At 37.4% G+C, this 27,569-nt stretch overlaps 1 protein-coding gene across 2 annotated transcripts in view; it reads left to right on the plus strand.

Annotated features, from left to right (window-relative positions):
• Positions 1-27,569, plus strand: part of LOC122842215 (inositol polyphosphate-5-phosphatase A-like) — a 162,279-nt gene that overhangs the window by 13,246 nt on the left and 121,464 nt on the right. For both annotated transcript variants that reach the window (XM_044135869.1, XM_044135870.1), the window contains exon 2: positions 26,172-26,213. In XM_044135869.1, the coding sequence (XP_043991804.1) occupies positions 26,172-26,213 (42 nt within the window). The remainder of the gene's footprint in view (positions 1-26,171; positions 26,214-27,569) is intronic.

Genomic DNA, 27,569 nt, shown 5'->3' on the forward strand with positions numbered 1-27,569 from the left:
ATCTTATCTGCTGCCGCAAACGTCTGAGGATAAGCTACTGTGCCTTTTTGCTCTGCTGTCCACCATGTCTACATTAAGTCAAGTTTATTTATACAGCATATTTCAGCAACAAAGCAATCACAAGTGCTTTACACCATAAAACACAATACAATAACTAATTGTGAAACAAGATAATCAAGCAAATACACCTCAAATATATCAATCAATGTCCCAGTTATTATGAATGAAAGACAACTCTTAGGTTTTCAGCCTTGATTTAAAGGAACTCAGTGTTTGCAGTTTTCTGGAAATTTGTTCCAGATTTTAAGTGCATAGAAACTGAATGCTGCTTCTCCATGTTTGGTTCTGGTTCTGGAGATGCAGAACAGACCAGAACCAAACAACTTGAGAGGTCTGGAAAATGCAACAACAGTAGATCTTTAATGTATTTTGGTGCTAAGCCATTCAGTGATTTATAAACTAACACAAGTATTTTAAAGCCTTTATGTGGATGACTAGCAATAGTCACCCCACTGTTGCCAACAATGAATTCCACACGGGCCAAAACCAGAATTGACAAGTCAGGCTTTTTAAAAATTGTTGATCGGTGATCGCTCCAGAAAACCACAATCTGGACACGTTCGAACACGACTAAAACTTTCAACTACTGATGATATGGACCATCCAAACGTTTAATGGTCAGAGAAGATGCCTTCAGGGAACAGTCTCTAAGGACACTGCACCAACTGTGTTGCATGGTGGTGGCCACTCCATACTGCATTTCTTTGCAAATAATACATAAAAGAGTGGTAAAGTACTTAAACAGTATATGTTATGTTATTATCACCACCATGACAAACATTATAAGTGCTTAAGTATTTCTGTCTTCATCAATGTTTTTATTGAGGTGCCATTAAAGACTCCTCACTTTCAGAAGAAAGCTAGGAAAATCAGGAAGGTGAGGAGTCCCTAGATTGACAGGATAGATAGAGGAAAGTATACTTCACACTTGGCCTGTAAGCACACACTCGTTAGAAGAGCTCTTTTGGCGGTTTGCCTGCAGCATGTCAACGCGTGCCGACTAGCGTCCGTACGTTTCCAGGGCTCCATGGAGCTGGCCGGCCACATGCCCTCTGAGCAGATGGCACCATCTCCACCTCTCCTGCTCCGTGGCTTTTTATTACCCAATTTGGCCGGCGGGAGGCTTGTTGGAAACAGAAGACGAGTACCTCCTTAAACGGGAGCACGTTTATCTGCCTCTGTGTGCTTTTACAGGTATTTGCTTTGCCTGTGTGGCAGATGGAAGACTTCTTAATTTGTATAAGAGAAATTTTCAAGACAGATTAATGTGTTGATTTGTGGATTACACAGAGATTCCAGTGATGATGATGAACAAAAAGCAGCTGCTTGGGTTGTTTAAAGCTGTCCAGTACACATAAAAATGTCTGAAACCAACCAGCATGCACGTTTTACAAGGTTTGGCATTTGTTCTGTTGTTCTCTCCTGCAAAACGAGCAATTACTGATTGCTTGGCTGCCTGTGTTAGCTGCCTATCTTTATGGCCATCAAATCTAGACCTACAGAGAGATAAACTCATGAAAAATAGTTATATTTTTACAGGCGGCAATGGGCCTTGACTCTTACACCCCTGACCTAGTTGAGCAGAAATGTTCTCTTCCTCCTTTACACATGTAATAAAGAATAGAGGGTGCTAGTAATAATCTTAGTTGGTTTTAAGTCTGAGAACATAGAGATCTTACTCTGTTTATTTTTGTCTAAGTGATGTGCTCATCTTAAGAGCAGAGCTGCTACGCAGAGCAGGGATTAAAACTTTAAGCTTCTCTCATTGGAGCGGGAAGTGAGTAGCAGACTGCTGTTTGCTCATTGATACTTTTTATTACATGAGAACAAGCAAGGTGTATTGTCCATCTGTTCACCTATATGTACTATTCACACATATGGAAATTTGGTCTGTCTTTTTGCAAAATGGTGTAAAATTGGTTGAATATTCATATATCTAGAGTATGGCCAAAGCTCCTGGTGTGGATTTATTTGGCTATTTGGTAAAATTTTTTATGAAGTAATTCACGCAGCACACAGGGAGGTGGCCGGCACTCTGAGTTTCTTATCTGATCAGCTATAGGCAGTGAGAAAGTGCTTAGGTACAAGGCAATAAAATAAAAAAGGTGGCTGATGATGGAGGTCATGGTCATTAGCTTTCTTATTTCCCACTTCCTGTTTAGATAAATGTGCTCTAATGTCTATATATCCAGTAATGAAAACAAAACCGAGGGTAGTATTTGTTTTCCTAGTTCTCCCTGCGTAGGTTTTCTGCAGATACCAAAAGTTGGGCTGATATCTAATCTGCAGATTGGACCAGTCTATGTCCAGATTGCAGCATTCTTTCTGTGGGATCAGCTGTTTTTGTTTGTTTGTGCAAATTGTTCCCTCAGAGTTTGGGACAGCCTGGAAAAATCTTGAAATTAAGTGTTTTCCAGACCTCAAATTGAATGAATGAAGGACTGTGGAAAAGTATTGTTAATGCTTGTTAAACTGCACATTTGTTGCCATCACAATATTCTATATAAACAACTCTTGAATTCAATAGACATTGGCTAATTACACATTGGTATTATTATTGCAGGCTGAAGTTATTTGCTCTGTTCTGGGTTTAAATCCCAGCTGAGGGCTCCTCTGCATGGAATTTGCATGTTTTTTCCAATGCAAACCTGTTTTCTCTGAGGTTACTGCAGCTTCCTTGCTGGTTGGTTATGTTAAGTTATCCTGAGGTCTGTGATTGTGTCTGTGTGTAACTGGTTGTCCAGCATGTGCCCAGTCATGCATTGACCAGTGGAGATGCCCTCCTCTGGTGCACTGTAAAAATTAAACACATGTTGAAAATGGATTGTTACTGCCAGGCAAAAAAAAATAAAAAATAATAAAATGTTTTTCTTTGGCAAACCAGCAGCTTTAGCCAGATGTTTGTCCTTCAATAAAAGCAAGAATTTAGGGAAAAAATTTATATTTTCCAGCATTTGCGTCATTATCTGGGTTTATCTTTACAATGGAGTCAAAGCAGAAAGCTGTTAACATTCTTGATTTATGCTTGTCACAAGTCATTTCATAATTACTACATTCAGTAACATTATAGCATATCACATGTTTTCTTTCTATCTTGCAGCTATGCTATAAACTAATTGTTTGCGTTTATGTTTTAAAATGGAACCACCATGATAATTTTGGAGATCTGAGCCTAGAAAACTGTGGACTTTGGCTCCAGAAATGGGCAGGAACCCTGAAACACATCAAGTATTTGTGGATTAAAATAAATAACATCACATTTATGAAATTTGGCTTGACCATTCAGATGTATCTGGATATTTGTCCAGATTTAACTTATGTAATCTTTTTAAACGATATACATTCAGCCTGCTCACTTTTAATACTGTGTCTGAAGAATATCACAATTTAATTGTTCAAACACCAAACAGTATGGATTAATATGCACAGCGGGAACCATTTTAGCATCGGCTGTGTTTAGTTTTTCCGCTCTCTGAGGTACAGCCAATCAACACCAAGGAAAATCGATGCCGCTCCTGGATTGGCTGCTTTGCAAACACCATCCAATAGCATGCCAAGTAGGATTGCTACAAGGTATTTCAGCTGCATTTCTTCTGAACATTTAAGTATTCTCTACAAAATCAAAACAAAAAAACATGCAAAGGTGAATTTTCTGCCAACATTCCAATGGGGAAAAAAAACAAACACTTTAAAGGCAAGTTCTTTATGGCCAAAGAGACCTGGAAATAGATTGTCAGAAAGTAGTCCACCAAACAGTGTTGGTTCTTAAGTAATTATCAAAAGTTTTCTCCAGCAGAAAGCAGGAAACTGTGTCTCCCAGTACTGAGCACCAAGCAAGGGAAACTTACTCCACTCCACATTTGTCCTAGAAGTAGCAAACCTTTTCAGGTCACAACTGACTGATTAGATGCGTTTTATTTTTTGTTTTTCTGGGAGTCCCGCGTCTTTCTAATGCCGCCCATGACAGTGGGAAGCAGCAGTGGTCACATTATTGTTGTTTTCTTTCTCTTCTCTGTTTGAAAAAGACATTAAGGACATAATACTGTGGTTGGATCTGCTGCTTCACACCTGTTATTTAACAGTGTTTATAAAAACTGGATAGTCTTACCCTGAGTGATGACAGAAATGTCTGTGTTATATTACTCAAATGCCATCCATCCGAGGCGCAGCGTGCGAGTGACATCTTTGCACATTATTGTTAGCTGAACCTCCTCTGAATGACTCAGATAATCCACCATGTTTTTTTTAGCACATTAAAACCATTTAATCTCTCCTTAATTATCAAAATTTTTTTTGTACTGGCCTGCTGAACACCCTCATTTTAAAGCGAGTGGCTGGATTTATCCCCTTAGTGCCTTCAGTCTCTTGTTAGGGATAGTGGATGTGATTATCATGAACAAATCTGTTGATTGTCCGTGCTGTGAGGTTGGGATTGTTTTGTTTGTCGGAGTGTAGCTGAAGAAATTACCCTAAACTGCGGAGTCAAGGTGTCACCTGATCTGTAGAGGGCTCTGCTGATGATGGTTAAGCAGTCTTGTGCATCTTCCATGAAAGAAATGGTGATTGTGGGAGGATTTATCAGCAGTCTGTCCGCGTCTTTGTTTTCAGGAAGATGAATTAAAGGTGCGTTGAGTTAGATGGCATGTGTCTTTTTACCTCTGGCTGTGTGACTTAGAGGTGAATCAGGGTGTCTGTGCATCCTTAAAATGTCTTGAATTCATTTATTCAAGAAATTGAGGCCTTAAAACGTCTTAAATTTGTTAAAGAAAATATAAATTATCCTTAAATATGTTAATCACAGGTCTAAATTTTTGAAGTGATGGGACTATTTAATCTAATATATTCCATGTAGGTTTTCTCTTGCAGGACTTTTGTATGAGGGAAACATTTGGGTTGTGCAGACGTCTTAATTTAATGTGTTTTGTGATTCAAGATGATTAAAGTTACCAGTAATAAGCTACTAATGCTGCTAAAACTAGCCATTAGAAGCTAGCATAAGGTTCAGAAGCTAAAAACTGCAGCCCAGAACCACGAAAATAACAGTGTGGTCCTCTGCATTTCTATTTCACATTCTGTCATGATATAGGTCTTAAATTTAATCTTAAAAAGTCTTAAATTTAGGTTGGTGAAACCTGCATAACTCCTGTAAATACTAAATTGCTGCCACTCTTGCATCTGGAGCAGAGAGATTACATTTCAGTCTGTCTCCCAGTTCCTGTTGACGTGTCTTCTGAGGGAACGGTTTCTGCTTCTCATCCTGTGTGCGACAATTTGACTTTGTGGTCAAAAGTATTCATACCCCTTGAACAAACATCTGTGTATTTATTTGGATTTTGAGAGACGGACCAAAACAAAGCAAGAGGCTTACAATTACAACTCCAGGTGTTTTGGTGTTTCTACCAGCTCTTCACAGCAGCTTTAGCTCAGTTGGGTTTAGGTCTGAACTTTGACTAGGCTGTTCCATTGGCAGTATTTTTAGAGCTGATCTTATCATTTTTCTCTCAGGATTGTTCTGCATTAAGCTCCATCTTTCTTCAATAAATGCTGCACAACCTTCCAGTTATTAAGAAATGATAGAAAAAAAATCATCCCCACAGAATAATGCTACCACCACCGTGGAAATGGCATCGTCTGAACAGAGCACTGTGTTCCACGTTTTGTTTTGACCCTGTTGCTAGACGTGACGACGTCTTCTACGTACTCTGATTGGTTCCTCTTATTCTTGTACTTATATTTAATAATGGTTTGCAAATGACATAATGGAGCATTTCCACCACCAAAAGGTGTGAACTAATGGTGGCCCAAAGAAACAAACTAAACTCGTATCATTCAGATTAATGAAATAAATCAATAAATCTAGATTTGAATGTGATTGGTCGATACAGAAAACAACACAACCCCATTAATAGGTTGATATAAATTAATCAATCAGACAATCTAGACTGGATTAATAAAAGTGTGATGATGATGAAACTATGTAAATTGTAATTAATTACCACAAAGCATCACCAGGCAGACCTTGCTGTTGGCAGAGCTCTATCCATTTTACGGAGAATTTCTCTACTTTCTAGCGGTTTTTCCAACATTTTTCTGCTTTAAACGCTCTTAGGGTCACTAAACTCCTCCTCATCACTCCTAAAATTGTGTCACATTAGCAGTTCTATTGACTTAGATGTTTTAGTTTGGGTTTTTCTATGATTAATAATCTGTCCAAGTGTACTCTGCTTTTAAGGTGACTCTAATCCAATTAGTTTCATTTTAGGAGTTTATTTCAGGATATCAGAGTTTTTGCACTGTGAAAAAATATTTATCTTCTGATTTCCCTGCTGTAGACCACGTTTTTGTTATAGTATAGTGTTTATAACGTGAGAAAATGTGAAACAGCTGAAGGGTTGTGAACACCTGAAAATAATTGTTAATTCCTGACAGCCAATATTCATTTTAAGCACACAAAGATCTTGTTTCTGACTTGGTTGCTGTCTTGACAACGTGTGAATCACTCAACTGAGGGACAAAGTAGCATTTTTCTTCACACATGTGCCCTCTGTGCACACTATTGTTTAAATACCCCGCATGACCAGCATGTTAACATTTTTGTGGTTAGAGAATTTATTAACTCCTCCTGAGATGCTTCCCAGCCACATCAATTGCCCATCTGCTCCTCTGCGATGTCGCTTCTCAAGAAAGTCGCGAAACTGAGTTAGGAAATTGCTCAAGAGTTGTCATAAAACATATGAGTGAGCACTGCATGCCGAAAAAGGAAAGCGACAAAGAGGAGCGTGGTGCTGCGTACGCGGGGCTGTAACTCACACCGTGCGTCTGTGGAAGCTAACAGGAAAAACCTAAAAGCAGCAAGAAGAGAAGAAGTCTTATTCAGGAAGGAGAGGTGGGGCAGGGAGAAGAATTCGGTTGCGGGGCCAAATCCATGGAAGTTTCTCATTTGCAGTCCAACACAAAGCTTAACACCGATGTTCTGCATCTGCTCTGGTCAGATGTCTTTCCTGGACGCTGTCCAGGGTGTTTCTCGCTGTTGTGCTGAACCCGAAGTGCAACTCTTTCTCCCGGGTTTTTTACGGCTGCACCTCTCCTCTTTGTTTATTTTGGAGGCCCGGCTCTCTGCCTGCCTCTGGAGAGCTTTGCTGGGGGGAAAACTTTGAAATGAGGGACGATTTGGAACATGCTTAGGGCTGCAATTAACGATTATTTTAACAATCGATTATTCTGACTATTAATCGGATAAAAAATTGGCACATTATGCGTTTTTTTTTCATTTCATCACTCAAGCCTTTTAATGCAATATTACAGAGACGTTAAAAACAAATAATTCAGTAAGTTTTTAAAATAAGAAAAACATTTTACTACATAAAATGCTAGTTTAACATCAACATGTAAATCAAACAAATCTGTTGACTTAAACTCAGTGCAGTCTAGGGCTGATCCATTAACTAGTTTCTGGATTAACAGATTAATAATTGTATAGCAAAAAGTGCTTAATTTAAGAATTTCAACCAGGTGAATTTTAAAATAACCACTTCAGGAGTTTTGAGTTGCACATACTTACTAAGAATGTTTTTTTTTATCTTAAATGCAAAATGTATATATAGTAGGAACAATTTGGCTGAATTATTGCTCTTCTTTTAGCAAATGGTTCTTTTAGTCTGTTCTCCAGTTAACACACAATGAATAACTAACTTAATTGGTGATTATTTCAATAATGGATAATCATGATTCATCTGACTAATTATTTCAGCCCTGGATCAATGGATTTTATGTCATAGGAGCAGGTTGTACTTTTCCAAATGAATTAAAAGACTGAAGAGCCCCCATCGTGCATTTTAACGAGGTTCTGGTGGAAATGGAAACCAGTTACCCCCCCCTCTCCCTCACCCACTTGTTACTCGCCCACTTAAATTTTTTTTTCTTTCAACTCCCCACTCACTCCCCCAGCAGGAAGAACCCAATTACAGAGATATCAGGGCCGCGCTGAAAACCTGACAGCCTGTGAAACGTCTTCGGCGTCACGCAGAGACGATGTTTGTCCTGCAGCAGTGCAAACAGGATGCTGTATGCAGACAACGCCATGAGATAACACACTGCTCTACAAGGAGGGAAGATGGGGGGGGAAAAAAAAAAGCAGTATGCAAGGAGGCGGGAAGACTGCTTGGACAAAGGGAGGAAAAAACAGCTGAGACTGATGATGCAGAGGTGATCTGATGACCTCATCAGGAGCTTCAGCTCCGTTCTAGAGAGTTCAAACTCTGCGCAGGAAGTAGATCTGTGTGCAGAGTAACCTGTTGTGTAGACATTGCCTTGTTCTTCTCCTCCTACTCTTACCCATTTCCTGTTGGTTCCTGTCGAGAGTTCACTTGATTTAGGGCAGCAGCACAATCTGATGTGAGTGACGAGTCATAGTAAAGGTTCAAAGAGAGACGTAACTCTCCTCCCGTTCAACCACATGTTATCGTCACAAAGCAGTGGGCTGAAGGATGGTTTTCACACATTTCCCCTTCTACTTGGCTTACTGTACAGCAGCCGTGCCGTTATGGTGAAGACAAAGGAGAATTTAGAGCCTTTCACATTAAGCTATAAATCACTCGATTAATTAAAACTAGCTCAGCAATTTCCAGTTGCATGACTTATTGCTTTCCTCTTTCTGCCAAAAAACTGGATGACAAAGTTTTTCTGTCTGGTTCTTTGGTCTCAACTAGCCCATTTTTGTTGAAGGACAATTTTGTTCACAAAATGTTCATAATTTATGTTATTTGTTTTTGTATTATTTTGTTTCTTTACTTTAGGTATTTAAAACGTCTTGCGGTTCCGGTGTTAAATGTTCATTAGAATGTAAAGTTTAATGATCTTTGACAATGTTTCATTATTACTCAATGTTTAAAATCTCGATTCAAGAGTGAACCGAGGTTTTAAACCTTTGGACTTGCAAGTTTGGACAAAGAGAGAGAAAAACAAACAAAAAAACAAAACAATCTGATGATGCAGAGGTAATCCGATGACCTTATCCGGAGCAAATACAAAAATGTGTATATGTGTGTATTTCAAATCCAGTAAAATTTTATTTGTATTGAAATAAAAAAGCTTTTTTGCAATTTCTCACAGCGCTAAGAAATCACAGTCACATGTTTCCCAAATATCTTGGAAGCCTCTGACTCTCTGTGTCCTTCTGCATGAATTTGCTGATAGCTCACCACAAGGAATGCGAACTGGTTTCTGCTCAACTGTTTTCCTGACAAATAACCTCTGCATTATTTCCTTTTGAAGACAGAAACAGCTGGTCTGACTCCTGCTTGTGTTTCTGAACTATGTCCTTTTGATGAATGAGTCTTGAAATATTCAGAGTTAATTTCATGCTCTTGTAGTCGCCACACCCTGAAGTTGACATTTGCTTTTGAAATACCCCCCACTCCCACACACACACACACACACACACACACATAGCTGCACTTAGAGATTGTAGTTTGCAGTAACACGGGATCACTTGTGTTGCACTGTTGCTGCTCGCCAAGATCAATGCCACAATTCCTTCTCCTTTTGTTAGTTTTAGTAAATCAATACTGCTAATGTGCCTGACAACAACACCCATCCCGCAGGATCAATTTTACAGTCAGTTCTCGACTCTTAGCTGTTATGCACAAACATCCGGATATAGAGGAGCAAAATCCTTCTCTATTCCCATTGATCGTTTCTTTACAGTTGGCCTGAGAGATGGAAAGCTTCTGAGTCGTGTTTTAAAGCCAGAGAAAGTATGCCGCAGTCTAATTCTTGTACTCTCTCTTCTGTTCCTAAATTATGCATGGGTTTCTTAGAATTTTGTCTTCTTGAAAGTATTAGCAGTACCATGTTGGTCGGTGTCCCTCAGGATGTGTTTTTAGGCCGTCGGAGCGCTGGAGTGGCTCACTAGTTGACACTTTCAGTTTCAGTAATCAGACTGGGTATTTCTAGGGTAGCAAGAGTTTTTACTAAGGCAGTCAAAGCATTTCAGTCATACTTAGAGGAGCAGTATTGTGTATTTTCCAGGCATTTGGAGACATTTTATAGGAAAATCTATTAACAATGTTACCTTTAGCTGTTATAAAAAGGCTGTATCACATATAACTTAAATAAGTCTTGACTTTGTAATTTAACGCCTTGAAATTGGGCCTTGGTTTCTGTTTGAAACTCCACCTTCAGGAAGTAATGATAACATCTCTCCTCTCTTAGCACTTTATCAACGTTTGTACCAACGTTGCACTGAGAAGTATCTTGTATAATGAGCTCAGCAGATGTGCAGTTCTACCAGGTGTTTGCTAATTGCTTCTGGCTAGTCTGAAGGAGCTGAGGCAGAAGCTTGACAGCTTTTAAATTGTAACTCTGACGAGGAGCTTCGCGTAGGTCCACCCAGGCGTTTTGCACAGTTGAATCGTTGCCATGGTGATTAAAGGATTTCTCAAACATGCATGAAAGAATCACAGCAACATTACAAGTATCTTTTAGATTATAACGTGATGTAAAGCTCAAAAAAGTCAATTTTACATAATACTACCCCTTTAAATTATATATTTATTTAATTAGTTTGTAAAGAAAGTTTAGTGTTGACCATATCCAAAAAATCTCGATATCTAGAGATTTAATGCACTTTAATGTAGTACAAGCTGGGGTTGCTAGGTAATGGACCGATGCCTGCTGATTTGTGACGTTACGATCCAGATGTTGTTGAAACAGATCATTTTTAAGGCACCAAAAAACAAACTTATTCCCAAAAACCCAGACTGGGTGTTTTTATTTTTTTTAGAAGCAGAAACCCAAATGGAAGAACAAAAATGTGGAAAATATGAATTTTGCATAAAAGTTCCCCTGTAAGGCAGGGATAAAGTAAAATAATATTTAGAAAATTTGATGGATGCGGGCTGAGAAGCGTGGGAATGAATCATAGCTGTATTTAGTTTCATTAATCTGCTACTCTAAAGCTAAATAGAAACTTTTAAGGCTTTTATTTACGCAATGCTCAGGTTCAAACAGATCTCTACCCCGGTGATTCATAAGAGAAGTCCAGAAAAGAAAAGAGTAATTGGAACAAACCTTTGCAATATTTAACAGGTTATCCAGCTGAACTTGCTGCCGTTTCTCCTCCTTGCTTTTGAGCCAGATTGAAAGTGACAGATGCAGAAAAATTAGCGTAAAGATTTCATCCTGCCTAGAAAGAAAGATGGAGCAGGACTAGAAAAATTGTCTCCTTTGGCTTTCCTGCTCTTTGTCATGTGATTCTATTAGGACAAATAAATAGTCCATGACCTTTCCTGGGTTTCCAGCGGGGCAGATTATTTGTGGTCATGGGACCAGTGGCGTTATGTATTTATGTGGGTTATTAACTCAGATACGCAGGTTTAAACGGAACTCCCCAAAAATCTGTGGGAAAAGTTATTTTTGGGGGAAAAGACACTGTGGTCTTCTCTGAGGATTCTTATAATGTTACATGGTGAAAAGCGAAGCAGCCATGTCAGCTCCTTCTGTGTAATGGCTCTGTTGGGAGCAAAGTAAACATTGGGATTAACCTTCACAGAGTTGCATTTGTCAGCCTTTATGTCTCAAATGGAAGAGAAACCGACTGAAAACTGCCAATTTAACCTGAACCTTAAACATTTCCAAGCTTTTCTTGTTTTGAAGATATTTTGCTTACAGAGACGGTAACCAGGCGTCTGCAGCATTTCTTTTTATTTTTTGACTTCTCTCAGTTTATGTCTCTGACTTTATGTGGAAAGTCACTCGTCTCTGCTGGCAAGTAATTGTCGCCCATTACGTTCCTGGAAAAAATAGATGCATTTTTCCATGGTGATTGTTTTTTAGTTTTTATTAAGACTTAATCTAAATTCCCAAAAGGAAATTACTCTGTTGCAAACATGAGAATATGAATTTATTTCAGTAATTTACTTAAAAAATGAATACTTGTAAAACACACAGTGATATATTTATATGATTATGGCTTATTGCTGACTTCCAGACAGATAAAGATAGATTTTTAATGACGATTAATATATTTCGGCTTGCAAAATGTTAAGGAAGATTGCAGACTTGACAGTTACTGCCACAGAAAGGTAATTGCTTAGAAATCTTAAACTTGACAAGTTGCCGTACCCAAACATATTTATGGAAAGTTGAGTGGAAGAAAAAGTGTTGCAAGGATAGACAAGCACATATAATGTATATTCATGCACATGCTTTTCAGCTGGGTGATATTTTTATCTCGAGGAAAGCTAATTATATGATCCTCGTTTACCTTTTTCTGACACTTTTTCCTTCCACTTAATTTTCTACCAATATATTTGATTGCATAACTCAGTGAAAGGCCAGCTTCTCCACCAGTAAGCTTTTGGGGCTCACCTCTCTTGTGTAGGATGTCATTAACATCACTCTGTGCGATAAATCTACAGATGTATAACTTATTGAGTTGAATATCCGACATAAATTAACGTTTATAATGATAATCTACTGAGTTGTACTTTTGTTTGACTCCTTGTTCCTGCAGTTCGAGTTGTTTATAATTTGCCCTTTTGTTAATGAGGGGGTGTCTGAGATTGCAAAAGACAAAATGAAAGTATAAATAACTTTATCTAACAGAGACTTTAGTAATTATAGTTTTCATTTGCTTGTTCTAGAGAAATATAAGGAAGTTAAATCAGCTCAGAAATGTTAGAAAAAAGTATAAATCTTATTGTTTTATATAATCTGATCATAAGTTTTCCATCAGCCTTTAGCTCTGTAATTACAGGGTGTGAAACATCCTGCTCTGCGCTGCAAACGCAGCAGGCCTCCTCACTAGAGATGGTCTTTATCCTTGGTGGTAATTAGACTCTGGAATGAAACGCCCTGCATCGACTGTCAGGGTGTTCTGCGTTTCCCCTGTTTGACATTTGTTCAACTTTTACAGGCAAACCTTTTCTGGAAAATATTTGGTGCCTTTTTATGCTGGTGAGATTGTTGAATCCAAAGATATAACTTAAATGGAGTACATTAAAACAGAAACTGAAGTTGCTACAGGATGTGGATGTGATCTTTTTTTTTTTAAACTATTTATTTCTTTCACTAAATTCAGCTTTCTTTCTTAAGTTCACACCTGAGTGTGATTAAACAGAGATGAGATCCAGCTGCTCAAAGTAGAGGATTTACAGAAGATCTAAAAAGTCTACTTCGAACAAAGGTATCAGTCTGGGGAAGAATAGAAAAAAACCCCCAAATGCATAATTTTCTAGCAGATTCCCAAAATCCCCACAACCTCTCATAACGAACTAAAATACACAAATACTCTAAAAGCTTTTATCAGCCTATTTTAGCAGTTCAAATCCTAAATACATCTTAATATGCATCAGCAGTAGAACTAGTGATTATTTTTAAATATTTATTATTTTAGCAATTAATTAGATAAAAACATAGAACATTGTGCATATTTTTAGCTTTTTTAAAAATTATTTTATGCATTAAAAGATGTAAATAAATAAATGTTTCTTTTTCTTTAAATCAGAACATATTTTCATTGCCTAAAATGCAATAACAGCATTCCTTTAGTAAATGTTTGATCATTTGTAGCAAAGGATGCAACAATACTTATCAGCTCTGGCCTTTCTGCTTGACTAAACATCAATAATGGAATAATTCAAAATATTTTTTGGATTAACTGATTAATAATTAGATAGGAAAAGATGCTCAAGATTTGTTTTTTTTTTAACAAAATCTAAACCAGGGGATTTTGTATTTTATCTTGAATGCAAAACGTTTATAGTTTTTGTACAGTTTTGACGTAATTTCTACTTGGAGCATGTCGTTCTTTCCCCAGTTGGCTTTTTTTTTGAGCCTCTAAACTCCAGTTAATGATATATGGATGACTAAATTAGTTGACAGTTATTTTGTTATTAATACGATTAGTTATTCCAGACTGGTTCATCCCTAAACCCAAAAGGTGCCGCCATAAAATATATTAGAAGGAGTGAAAACTTATGCAACGAGGTTATTGACCTAATTACCAGTTTTCACTGTCGAGCCCCATTTTGTTGGTGCTTTTATCATCTGAAAATGCTGGACGGGCTCAGTTTTTATTTACCTATCCACTTCAATTTGTATCTTGTTGTTCTGTTTGGTTTCATGTACAAAATAAAATCAGCTAGAAAAAGTCCAGATCACCGATCAGAGTTGGTTGAAGGAAATTGTCCCGATCTCTTGCGTATCCAATCCAAATCCTAGTCATGCAAAGCTCGAGTTGTCAATGATCTCATGATTGTAAGTTGGTGCTGAAGAGACATTTGCATCATATTGCGGTGCTGAGTTTGCTGGTGTGTGTTGGGTAACACAAGGCAGAGGTGTGAGTGGGAGAACTCACACTTGTTGTGTGTCTGTGTTTGAGATAACAGCTTTTTCAGAGGTCCCTTCAGGGCTGCGGTGGATTGCACAATGCAGCATTTTTCACCTCCGTGTCTTGTAGTAGAAAGATTATGACGTAATGCAAAATATTCCTCCATTTGCAGAGATGAACAGTCTGGTTACAACATTCTCTCCTGATGGATCCTGAACCACAGCATGAGGCAGTGGAGCTCACACCCTCATGCTGTGATGGGAAAAGGCTTTCTGCTCTTACAGCTGTGCTTTCTGAGTGCCGTAATTTCCTGTCTGCTGATGACACGAATCCCAGCTGACTGCAGTGTTGATTCGCTCTTCAAGCTTCATGCATGGGCTGCATAAACATTATCATTCAAATACATCTGAATAAATGAGGAAATTATATATTAAAACAGACTCATTCAACGCAGAGTGACATATTTCTATTAAATTTAGAAATAAATACACTTTTGTTTGCTTTTGTAATGAGCAATAAATCAATTTCTCTTTCTATCAGAAGTCTTCAGTCAGGTGCTTTGGTCTCAACTAGCTCTTATTTTGAAGGACAATTTTGTTTACAGACATGTTATAATTTATTTAAAGTTTTGTTTATTTATTTTGGATATTTAAAACATCTTCCAGTTTAAATCCTAAATGTTCTTTAGAATTTAAAGTTTAATCTCTTTTTAAGAATATCCTCGTGCATTATTACACCGTCACGATTATATTCCTTGAAGATTGCTTTGCTTTAAGTTAATTCTTTAATATTTTTGATAAAATACTAGCTATAAGGGAAATCATCTGCCAGTGAAATAATGCATTTCAACTTATAGAAAAAATGTCTTGTTCATCAATATCAGGAAATGATTCACTTAAAACAAGCTCCTATATCTTGCTGAAAGTTAGTTGTAAGTTAGTTTTGTCTAGAAACTAGACAAAAATACTTGGTAGGCTTTTGTGTTTTTGCAGTGTACAAATACCAGGAATGAAACTGTAACCAGTTATTCTCCCTAAACTCTCCGGTTTATTGGAAAGTCGAATCTCTTTGCCAACGATTAACTGTAGTGAGTTTTCAAAAACGATGGGATTTCCAGTCAGAATACGAACCTGCTGTAAATTCTCAGGCTGTTGCAGTTATAGTTTTTAGTTTTTTTCCCCAAAGGTCCCATCTAAATATGTTTACACCTCTTATATTGACCATTACTGAGAGCACTTTATGTAGCCTTAAACTGATAGAAAATAAAGTTTTCTTGAGTTCTGACGATGTTCTTAAAGGGTTTCTGCTGAGACTAGTAGTTTGCATGATCATTTGCGTATCGTTCTCATCACACATTAATCAAAGCCGATCGTATTTGGGTACCAAATAATTTCTAGAGCGTTTGATTTTCCAACTTTAGCAGCAGGTCAGTCGGTTTGTCACATCAGATGATTTCATCAACTGCTGATCTTCCTGGATTTTTTTGGTTCACAAAAAACTGTTAAAATTAAAAGTGAACAGCACAACTCTGTGCATTCAGAAATGATTTTTTTAATTGATTAATTTCAGTCTCTGAACTCTTGTTTTATGAATTGTTTTTTTAAAAACTATTCTCCACTAGCTCTGTCACAATAACACATTTTTGCTTGTTAGCAAATTGTTCCTGTAATTATTGTGATAAATGATAATATTGTTGGTTTGAGACGCTTTTATTGATAATAAAATACTAATACAAGTTTGCCCACTCCAACCAATACATTTAAAAAATGTGATAAAAAAACACTTAATGCTGCAACAGGAAGATATTTTAATGGATTGTGAAGTCTCTGTAAACAAAGTTTGCCTCTAAAACTTTTTAATCATCAAAATGAAAATTATTGAGTTAATTTTAATCTATCCCACGATTAATTGAATAATCGATTATTGCAACAGGTTTTTATGCTTGGCAGCATCTTAAAACCCAGCGGATGAACAGAAAGGAAGAGATTAAAAACCGCTGCAGATGAAGATATCAGATTCTTTGGTCGACACTTCAGTCAAATGAAACACTCGGAAAAATGTCTTTTCTTTTTTTTCCATTATTGAAATGGTTTTCTTCACTGCAGCTTTTAAACGGGTTAATTTAATACTCGTTTTTGTCAAAATTATTGCAAATCCAGGCTTCAACTCGTCTAAATTTGAAGGTTAATTGCTCAGACAGAAAGTACAGATTAAGAGGATCAATCTGAATGCATGAATTTTGTAACGGTAGACTTTGAAGATTAGTTCAGGTGGGTGATCCTTTCTCGTTGCCTTTTCCTGTAAGATAATTTGTCTCATGGTGATATGAATGTAATATGTGGGCAAAGAGCGCTTCAGGGAGACACGAAACACTTCGTTTGAAGCACACCTCCTCCATACTTCCACTTTTTCTCTCTTGATGGATGAAGACCATCTCACAGGAACCAGCCTCGGTCTAATTTAAGGTTTCAGCGCGGGTTTGCTCTAATTAAATCCTTAATGAGGCTCTTTGATGTGGAGTTGCATGAAACACAGAAGGGACCTTCCTCTGCGCCAGCCGGCCTCCGCAGAGCGACTCGGAGGAAGAGTTGTTTTCAGCTCCAACCTGTTGAAGGATTCTGGGTCAGCCTATTCTCCTTCATCGGACCCCCTCCCTCCTCTCCGGACCTCCAGCTCCATCCAGCCAGGGTATTTTTAGTCTGCTGCGTGCTCCCTTGAAAGCCAATAACCTCCTTTCAAACAACTTGTCAACACACAAACACATTCTAGGTTTTCATGCACAGGAAAAAAAAAAACAAGATGTGAAATACTTCTCCTTTCATCCTAAACCCAAGTGGGCTTTATTTTTACCTAGGAAGTGGTCGGGGTTTTGTTCGTAAGAGGAAAAGTATGCTAGCACATCAAAGCAGTGTGAAGATTAGGTTGGGAAAACAAGCTTTCCAGACAGGTTAATGTTGCAAAGCCAGACTCTGATTTATTGCTGCATTTTTGCATCGTAAATCAGGTGCTCAGATCAGTGTGTTATCATGTGTTGTGGTGTAGTTTGATTTGATAAAATGAAATTAACTTTTCTTCTATAAGTAGGAAGAATGCTGCTCAATTTGTACAGAATTAAATATACATGACATTATTTTCACCCATTTTTGCTTACTGTCACTGATCGCTCTATCAACAACAGGTTGAACCCAATTCTGTCTGTCTTCTATAAATCAGTTAATTGCATGATAAATTAAAACTTAGTTTGATCATTTCTATTTGGTTGGTTGTTTTTCTCATGTCTCTCTTTTCTACCAAAGACTGGATGACAAAAGTCTGGAGCATTGGTCTCCACTGAACCTTTTTTTTTTGATACAGAGGCTTCAGTATCCATTTTATTTGTTGTTTTGGTTTTTTTGGTTTATGTATTTGGGGATTTTTAAAATGCCTTCCTTACAAATAAATAAACAAAAACAAAAAGATACATATTTGCCCAGGTTTTCTTTATCCCAAAGGGAAATTAAATGTCATAACTCGTGTCATCTAAGTACCTTCAAATAGTAGTTATAGGTAGTGATGCTCTGGGCAGCAAGAACATCCAGTAACAGTCAGTTTTGCATCAAATCTGAAGTACCCTCTGACTGAAGACTGTTGCTACAGTCAGACTCTTATGACATGTTAACATCTCAATTTCTGGGCAGCATTCCAGCAGCACGTCCTGGTTCACACCATAAATTGTTGGCACTGGCGTCTAACCTGCCTCATTTGCTTTTGCCACTCCTATTTAAATCTTTGTGTGGCAGTATTGGTAAAAAGGTGGACAGAGAGACTCTTTTTCAACTCTTTTGATTTCAAAGGTTCAGGTATTCTTTGAGATGTTAATCAGTTGCTTCCAGATGTCTGTGCATCATAAAAACCGCCCATGAGTGAAAAATGGAAAAGCAAAATCTTGTCTGTCTGCGCAGCATCCAGTCTTTGGGGAAAACCTGGCTTTTGCAATCGAAAATTTTCCCTAAAAATTGTAGTTATCAAAACGATATTACAACCAACAGACACAATCTGGCACTGGTCAAATAAATTTATATGTAATTTATACATTTTGGTGCATTTGTTGCCTAATTTACCACCATCTTCCTTGTTCCAATAAATTCTGCAGATGTCTTACTCTGCTGCTCAGTTTGTAAGGCAGTTTGAGGTCAAACTCACTTGATGTCACACCGACTGCATTCGTTTTGTCTGTTAAGGCTGATGAGCAAAGACAGGAAGGGTGGACAGGACGTGCTACTGTTCAGAATGGATTTATTTTAATAATGCTTCCATCTAGGATTTAATTTTTGATCTGTATTGTTGCAAACATCTAATAAAAGCTGCCCAGTCCAATTTCAGTTTGTACTCAAGCCTTTGTTGTTTTTTGGTTTTGGTTCTGTTTTTTTTTTTTTCTTTTCTTTCAGCGGTGGACTCGTATGTCTGCGATTAATGTCAGGTGTAACCCAGCAACCGGAGCTTTTTTAAGGCTGCTCATCTCCACTCTCTCTTATCAATTATAGAGTCTCTAAGCAGCAGACCTCATTTTCTACTTACCTAGGAAAGAAAGCAATGGTTTTTGGAGACCTTTTGATTACAAGGATAATCATTTGGTGGTTTTAATGATTTAGTTTAACTGCAGAGCTGAATAATTGCACAACAAACAGATTCAGTTATTTTTAAAAGCAAGAATTTGGGACAGAAGTCAGTTTTTTTCTAATGGTACTTGGTAATTTTTTTACATTTTGCTATTGGTCCAGTGGGGCCGATATTAATAACTAAGATTTATATCCATCTTCTCACAGTTTGTGTTTCAGGAGGTGAAGGGGTTTGTGTTGGTCATGTGACATTGATTGTGTGGTTGTTTTATCCATTGAAAATATTACTAAATATCGGTTATTGGCCCAAATGTTCCTTATCTGTGCAGCTCTAATTTGTTTAATGCTTCCAAGATTGAGACACTTGTTACATTTTCAGTTGCTGCGGTTTGATTTCACACTGCACTGAGTCAAACAAACCAACCCCTTTGAAAAATCTGTTCCCCTCCTCGCCTGTGGTGGCGCGACACCAAGAACTACTAAAAGAAACGGCTTCAAATTCCTTATTTAAAAAATGTAAACAACCCTGGAGTACAGTCAGATTTTAGTGGTTATAGGATTTCGTCTTTTGCCTTTGGTAAAATCCCACCAGTAGACTGGTAGACTATCATGTAGACTTTCATGTTTGTTTTGGTTGGTTTTACCCAGAATGCTCTGCTCTAGTTTGCTTCGTGCTTTTGGAGCGGTCTCCAGTCCGCCGGGCGTTCACATATGTTTTCTAATCAGTTCAACCGAGCAGATACCAAGAGTTTGCTGATTTGGTCCGCATCAGAGTTTGATTACGTGTTCACACCTCCCCAAACGAACCGGATTTTCTAACCAAACGGACTGGAGTTGGATTAAAGCGGCCTAAATGGGGTTGGTGTGAAAGCAGCCTACATTTTGGTGGCGTAGAACAGAGTGAGTTTCAGTTTGAGTGCTTGGTGGATCAGGAAGAAGACCCTGTGTGTTCTCAGCATATCAACATGGGGGATTTAATGACTTGACGTAACTTCCTTCCAAACCTCCGCTTTGAGTTCATGCAGCCTGCTGCTCTGCAGGATGTAAGGGAATGCTAAAACACCGACAGCGAAAGAATTTCTCACCGTGTTTCCAGCAGGAGTCCTGGTTTTGTGTTTGCAGTACTGAAACTGAAAGTAAAAACTCCTCCTTTGCAAATGGAGTCGAGAGCATGAAACAAGTCTTTTAGTGAGTTATTCTGGGTGTGAAGGTGTGCTTGCACTCATTTAGTATGAATAACCTATTTAAGTGCCGTCACTTTGTGCCGGTTTTAATGGAAAAGCACATTTTTTTCCACAGCATGCTTGGCTTTAGTGGTTTGCGTAACATTAGCTCAGCTGAACGATCGCAGGTGGCAAATATCTTGTCACAAGTCATTCCTGCAACCCAGAGGAAACACTCTGATGGTGGCCTAGTTACGCCGATGCGGTTGATGCTTTTATGTTTAGTAAAACTAAACATAAAAGAGGTAAAGAAATTGGTTCTCTTATAAAAAAACTGATGTCTGTGCAGTGCACTTTGTAATTTTATTGCATTTTTTCATGTTTCAAACACAAACTTTAATGGATTGGGATTTTTTTATAATTAATCCATAGAAAGATCATATAGTTGTGAAATGAAAGGAAAGTGATGTAGTTTGTTCATGATGCATGAAGCACATTTAAAACAGCAAAAGCAAAAGTTAAATCCTGCACAAAATGTCAAATAATCTGTAAAATCTAAAATAAAATAAGTTTGAATGACTTCATAAACTGTAAATTCTGATTTTTTTCTGTTGTTCTTTCTATAAATGCTCAAACTTGGTTGGATTTGAGGGAGATTCACAGTTGGTTTTAATTATGCACTTTGACTAGGCCATTCTAACCCATTTGATCTCCATCATTTCATTGTAACTGATTGTGTTTTGTGTTGTCCTGCTGGAAGTAAAAGAAGCCTCAGTCTTTTGGTTCATTTAGCTCCATCCTCTTTCCCATAAATTATATTTCAGCATGATGCTGCCACTGCCATGTGCCACTCTGGGATTTTGGTCTCATTCGAGCAGAAAATCTTCTTGTTTTTTTAAGGCTCTGTAGTAAAAATGTTTAAGACTGTCCAGGATTTTGCTTCTGTTTTTGTCCCACTTTGGACAGGAAGACAGTTCTGTTAGTCCTCTGGGTATCAACAGGGTTTCAAATTATGATTATTTCAGCAATTGATTATTCTGACAATTAATTTAACATTCTGTAGAGTTTTAATTTAACTACGTAAACCTTTTTATACTATATAGAAAAACATTAAAAGATGCAAAAAGCAAATTCTTCTTTTTTGTTTTTACAGAATTTGTACCAAGTTAAGCTAAAAATACCACTTAAGTTCTGGATAGAACATATTTACAGACAAACAAGGTTTTTCATCCAATATGCAAAATGTTAATATTTTTGTGCAGTTTTGGCTTAATTTTAAGTTTGTTCTTAAAAGAAGGTGCGATTTCTACAGTCTATGTATTCCAGTTATAGATTAATCAATTACTAAATCATTTGAATAACCGATTAATGGTGATTAATCGTTTAAGCCCTAGTCAACAGTACAATCATTTAAATCCCACCATTTGGGACGGTTTGAATTTAGGCCTGATTTGTTTAGCAGCACAGCCTCCTTGTTCCTCAAAGGGTGTGAAATCTGGGCCATCCTCTCAGAAAACAGAGAAGAGACGGGAGGTGGAGACAAGTGAGCGAGTGAAAGTTCCTCTGAACGATGAAGAGGAGCAGCGCAGGGTTTGAGTCTATTTATACCCCCCTGTCTGCGGAGCTCCACTTTCTAATTGACTCCGAATTAACTTGTGACGAGTCGAGGGTGGGCGGCTTGGATCCGGGGCTGCAGATATTAACGTCTCTTCTCTTATTAGCCCAATTTGTCGGGCCTCTGAGGGCCCCCGCCGGCGCTCCTCTGAGCCGCCCCGACATCTGTTCCCCAGAACCGTCTTTGCTGCACATCAAAGCCGCAGCATCGGACTTATCTTGGATGATGGAGAAAAGATCTCCTGGGTCTCCTGCAGCCAGCAGGCGCTGATGACATACTTAAAGACTCGTTTGAGAAACTGTCACCGGGACGCTTTTATTGTCTTGTGTTGTTATATGAAGTGTAACACAGAAAGAGATGAAAACGGGCTGTTTGTTAGTTTCATCAGGTTTTACAAGGTCAGAATCAAAACATAAAGGCAAAACGCTAAGGCTTCAACTGGCAAGTATTATAGTTATTTATTATTCAATCACATAATTGATTTAAAATGAAAATAATTTACAGATTTTTCATGTAATTACATACATTTTTCTTATATAATATTATAAATATATTAAAATGAAATGTAGCCAACAGTCTTTATAATTACCAACTCTGATTATCTTATGCATCATTTCTTTTTAATTTTATGTCACTTGTGGCTATATTTGTGTTTAGTACAATTTACCATCTTGGATGAAGTAGCTTGTCAACCAATAAGCTTCTTCCTCTTGAGGATCAATAAAGTATGTTCTATTCTACTCTAAATGAACAAATCAATTCATTTTTTAAGTAAGAAAATAATGTTTTTCTTACCTTTAATGCAACAACAAGCATTCCTTTAGTGTATGTTTGTGTATATATGATGTTTCTGCAGCTAAAAAAATAATACTTGTAACCTCAACATGTGAAACGTTCAGCCCTTTCTGCCTGACTTAACATCAATATTAGCGATCTGTTGGTTAATAATAGCAAAACGTGCTTAATAGGAGATTTTTTTTTAACAGAATTTGAACAAGGTGAAGTAAAATGAGGACTTTTGGTCATCATTAATATATTTAATAATATTTTATCTGTATTGCAAAAATACATATATGAAGGTTTCCCCCAGAAAACCTGCTAAGCCCGGTTGTTGTGCGCTAGGGCAGTCATTCATCCAGTCACCCGCCATGTTTTTTAGTTAAAAAATGTTTAAAGTTGACAGGACATTTCAAAATATCACTTGATAATTACCGTTATGTGTTATTAAAAGATTGGAAGATTAATACCTGAACACCAGCTATAACTTCTTAAAAAATGCTAACATTTTAAATAGACTTAAAAAATAAGCACAATGAAGCCTGGTGGCCCGCCAGGCTTATAATACACTGGAGGAAACCTGGTATATTTACCTGGATTAATTACTGCTCTGAGTGTGTTCCTTCAATAAATATCCCTTTCGCAGAGTCTGTATATTCCAGTTAACAATTAATCTATCACTAAATTAGTTGATGACTGCTTCAATAATCGATCCATCACTATTAACCTGATTAATCGGTTCGGGACTACATAACTGTGTTTGTGTCTGTTTGTGGTGGTCCGGTAGCATCTCCAAGGTCGGAACCTGTCTGTTTCTCTGTGCGTCTGCATCTGTCTCACTCTCCGTCTCTTCCTCCGTCTCTTCCTCCGTTCCTGTGACTGATGACAGGCTCCACCGCTCGTTTCCTTATATAGAGCCACACTCTGTCTGATCTGCCTCAGATTGGGACAGCGCACACACTCACCAAGTCCTGGAGGATTCAGGTGCCCCTTTGTAACACTAATATTAACATTTAACAAGCATCTCCTCCTTAGCTCATTTGATTCTGTGTCTTTCAATCAGGGCACGGTTAGAGATCTCCATGTTAACGTAAAGATTTTGTAGCAAAAATGTTGTTTTTGTGACCTTAAACAGAAAATTGTTGATTATTTCTCGGTGATGCTGGATTTATGAGCAGTGCCATGAAAAAGTGTTTGCCCTCTAGAATGTTTCTTCGGTTTTTCCTTCTGTACTGAGACCGTTTCTGCTGAACATATTAATGCATATTAAGATATACGGTGAACCCTCGCTGTAACGTGGTTCACCTTTCACATCCTCGCTGCTTCGCAGAGTGTTTTGTGCATTTTATTTTTTTTTCACAGTGCATTGTGCTCTGCGTCCTGATTGGCTAAACATTCTCCATGCTTCTTCTCTACCTGTGTAACGTTATGGTATTTACATATACGTAATACAGCTTGGCAAATATTTTTGCCCAGAAGAAAAAGGAGCGACAACAGCTACAGGTAACTGTTCTTCTCTCGAAAAAACACACCTGGTGCAGGTGTGGTGCACAGGCTTCAGAAGAAAAAGACACTAGAGAGCGGAGTCAGGCTGCAGCGTCACAGTGAAATACGCGAGTCACAATTTGTCCTACTGTACTTCGTATTGATTATTTTACTGTAGTTATTTTTAAGAACGCGCTCTATTTGTTAAAAAAAAAGGCTTAGACCTGAAAACAGTTTTTGTTCTTTGGTTTCAATGTAGAGTTTTTAATTATGCTGTATAATAATTGTAAAAAATAAAGTTAACTACTTCACAGATTTCGCCTATCACGGGTTCTTTTTGGAACCTAACCCCTGCGAAGAGCGAGGGTTCACTGTATTTGGTGTTTGAACTGTTAAAATACATTCAAGTATTTTCAAAGAGGATCTAAAGTACCAGTGGATTTTATCTGTTTGTGGGTGATTGAGGTCTGTAAATCCTGTAAATATCGGGACTCGGGGACCTGCTGCATTGGATTTAGACTGATGTGAAGCCAGGATATCTGCAAGATAAGCACATTAACAACATCACCATTGACTATTGAACATCCCATTGAAACACCTCTTTGTTTGTGGAGTGTTTCTGGTATTGAGAGTTTTGGAAGTAAAACCCATTTGCTTGATTTTGTGGAGTTCTTATTTTTGTTTAAAGTAGTAAGTTGTAGTTTAAAGTAATTGTTTTGTTTAGCTTTGTGCCTGGTTGCCATCTTGGGCCAAAGAGCCTTCTTTTGTAATGTATTTGCTTTTTGTAACAAATGCCAACAAAGCCTGTGAATCCCCCAAGTGTTCTTATTATAGACTGGTCGAGTAAGGACAAACTTTCTCTCTCTCTCTCTTGCCCCACACACACACACACACACATACACACACACGTGGTTGTTCATCAGACCTAGTTATCGACATTGGGAGATCTCTCCTTAAATGGTAGACTGCCCAGGGCCCTGTGTCTGTTTCCACCATGCAGACTAAATGAAGTCCAGATCTGGGAATAGCCTTTTAAAGAGGAGGGGAAAGCTGGATGGAAAGCAAAAACAAACAAAAAAAGAAAAAAGAGAGAGAGTTGTAGAGGAAATATGATGGTGAGAGGCCCTGGAAAGGTTTTGGCCTTTAAAGATAATGTAAATGAAGAGAAACAAATAGGGTGATTTTTTTGGTTGTCGATTAATTTATCACTTATTTTCATAATTGTGTAAAATAACTGCAACATTCTGCATATTTTACATTTTAGTTCTTTTCATACAATATTAGAAATACATTAAATGATGCAAAGAAACAATTCAACTCCTTTTTTTAAATAAGAAGGTAAACATTTTAATGCTTAAAATGCAATAACAGCATTTATTACAGCAATTATTGTAATACCGGATAACTCTGACGATCATTTGGATAAAAAACTGGCACATTCTCCTGATTTTTCATTTAATCACTTAAACTGATTTTGTACAATTTTAGAAATACATTAAAATATGCAAATAAATAAAAATCCTTTTGTTCCATTAGTGATTGCTTGTAGAAAAGGATGCATCTGCAGCTTAACAATACTTCGCGTGAAAAGCTTAATTTCTGTTGGACTCGGTATCAGAACAGCGAATGTCTAAATCTGGTGACCATTATTTAGATTAAGTAATGACAAATCTGAAGAAAAAGTTGCTTAGTAGGAGACCTATTTTTTGTTTTCACTCCAAATAACTAACAATTATTTTAACAATATATTGATCAAATTAATTGTTTAAACTCTCACACAACTGTTGACCAGTTTTTGCTAGAAAGCTAAAGAAAAACTTCACTAGAAGAACTTACTTGGGGTCTCCTGAAGAGGGCGATGAGTTAGAAATGATCTAATCTGAAAGATTTGGAGAAGATATTGATATTAATGTTGTAATTTGATCAAAGGAAATGAAGTATTAATGGTGTCAACACTGAGTTACCGGAGGTGAAATGATTGTAACACGCCTGTTCTTTCTGGTTTCCTCGTAGCGGTCACTTCCACTGAGGTGTTGAACATTTTGGAAATGGAAATTGACATCTGAAGACTTTTTAAAGTTGTTACGATTTCATGTTTTTAAAAAAATCCATTAATTGTAATTCTTTTTGTTTTCTTTCAGACTGAAAATCTGCAGAAAGTATGGCTGAAAGAATTTTTCGAGGTAAGACGCAAACTCAAATATTCACGAATATACACATTCATTTATCAGAATATTCTTCTTCTGTGGTACGGAGTGAGACAATGCGTGTGTCCTCTGCCTGCACTTTCAGCTGTTACACACCTATATGACCACAAACGCTGCAGATCACCAGAGTTATTTCCTTCTTGTTTCCCAGCTGTACATGAGAGCTTGAAGCACAGATGTGTGGAAATAATTTCCTGATGTTGGTGTAGCTGGTGTCTTGTCATTTTCACAACCTAATTGCCTTTCTTTTTTTCTTTTTTTTTTTTTTACAATCATTTGAGCTCAGTCATGTTTCATATCACAATGCTTCATCTGCTGAGGAACCCCTGACTAACCACCAACTGTTTCCACTGGGTTAAGGGAAGCGAGGCAGCTGAACCTCCTGATGGCTGTCAGAAAGTGCTGCTGAATGTGATAGAAAAGAGAGATTGAATGAGATAACAGCAAAAACTGTCATTTTAGAAGTTATTTTAATGCACAAATGAAGTAGCTAAGAAATATGTTTACTTAGCATTCGATTAGTTAAGAAAGCTCATTTTTGTCTTGTCATAAGGTTAATGTTAGATGTCAACATGGGGTCCATTGAGGCCAGTTAACCCTTCGTTGCCTGATTGAAGGAAGTGATGTATCTAGAGAAACCCACGCTGGCCGCAGGGGAAACTTGCAAACTCCACACAAAGGTCTCAGCTAGAGACTAAGTGCCAAATAACTGTGCTCTTACTTTTTGAAACAATTTGGGTAAAGATAAAAAACTATTCTTTTTCTTTGTCTCTGATTTAGTAGATGTTAATAAAGTCAGGTTTTTTTTCCCTTGTTTCTCTTTAGCGTCAGAAAACTAGGGGCACAACTAACGATTGTTTTTGTAATTGATTGGTTAATTTAATGAAATTATTGGCATGTTCTGCAGATTTTGCATTTAACAACTTTTGTATACAATATTAGACGTACATACAAATAATTAAATTCCTTTTTTATATTGGAAAATTAATTTTATTACCTAAAATGAACAAATATAGCATTTCTTTAATGTATGCTTAATCATTTGTAGCAAAGGATGCATCTGCAGCTAAAAATACTTCTAACATCAACATATGAAGAGGTCAGATATTTCTGCGTGACTGAACATCGGTACAATGTAGTGTTGATCCGTTTACCAATTAATATTTGGATAGAAAAAAGTTATATATTTTTTTTCTTCTGGTGAAGCTAAAACTAGACCATTTTGAGGAGTTCTGGGTGGAACATTTTTACAGATTTTGTACATTTTGGGCCTAATTATTGCTCTGTATGTTGTCAAATTACTTTTTTAATAGTCTGGATACTCCAGTTGAC

This window comes from Gambusia affinis, linkage group LG13, assembly GCF_019740435.1.
Source record: "Gambusia affinis linkage group LG13, SWU_Gaff_1.0, whole genome shotgun sequence".
Lineage (NCBI taxonomy): Eukaryota > Metazoa > Chordata > Actinopteri > Cyprinodontiformes > Poeciliidae > Gambusia > Gambusia affinis.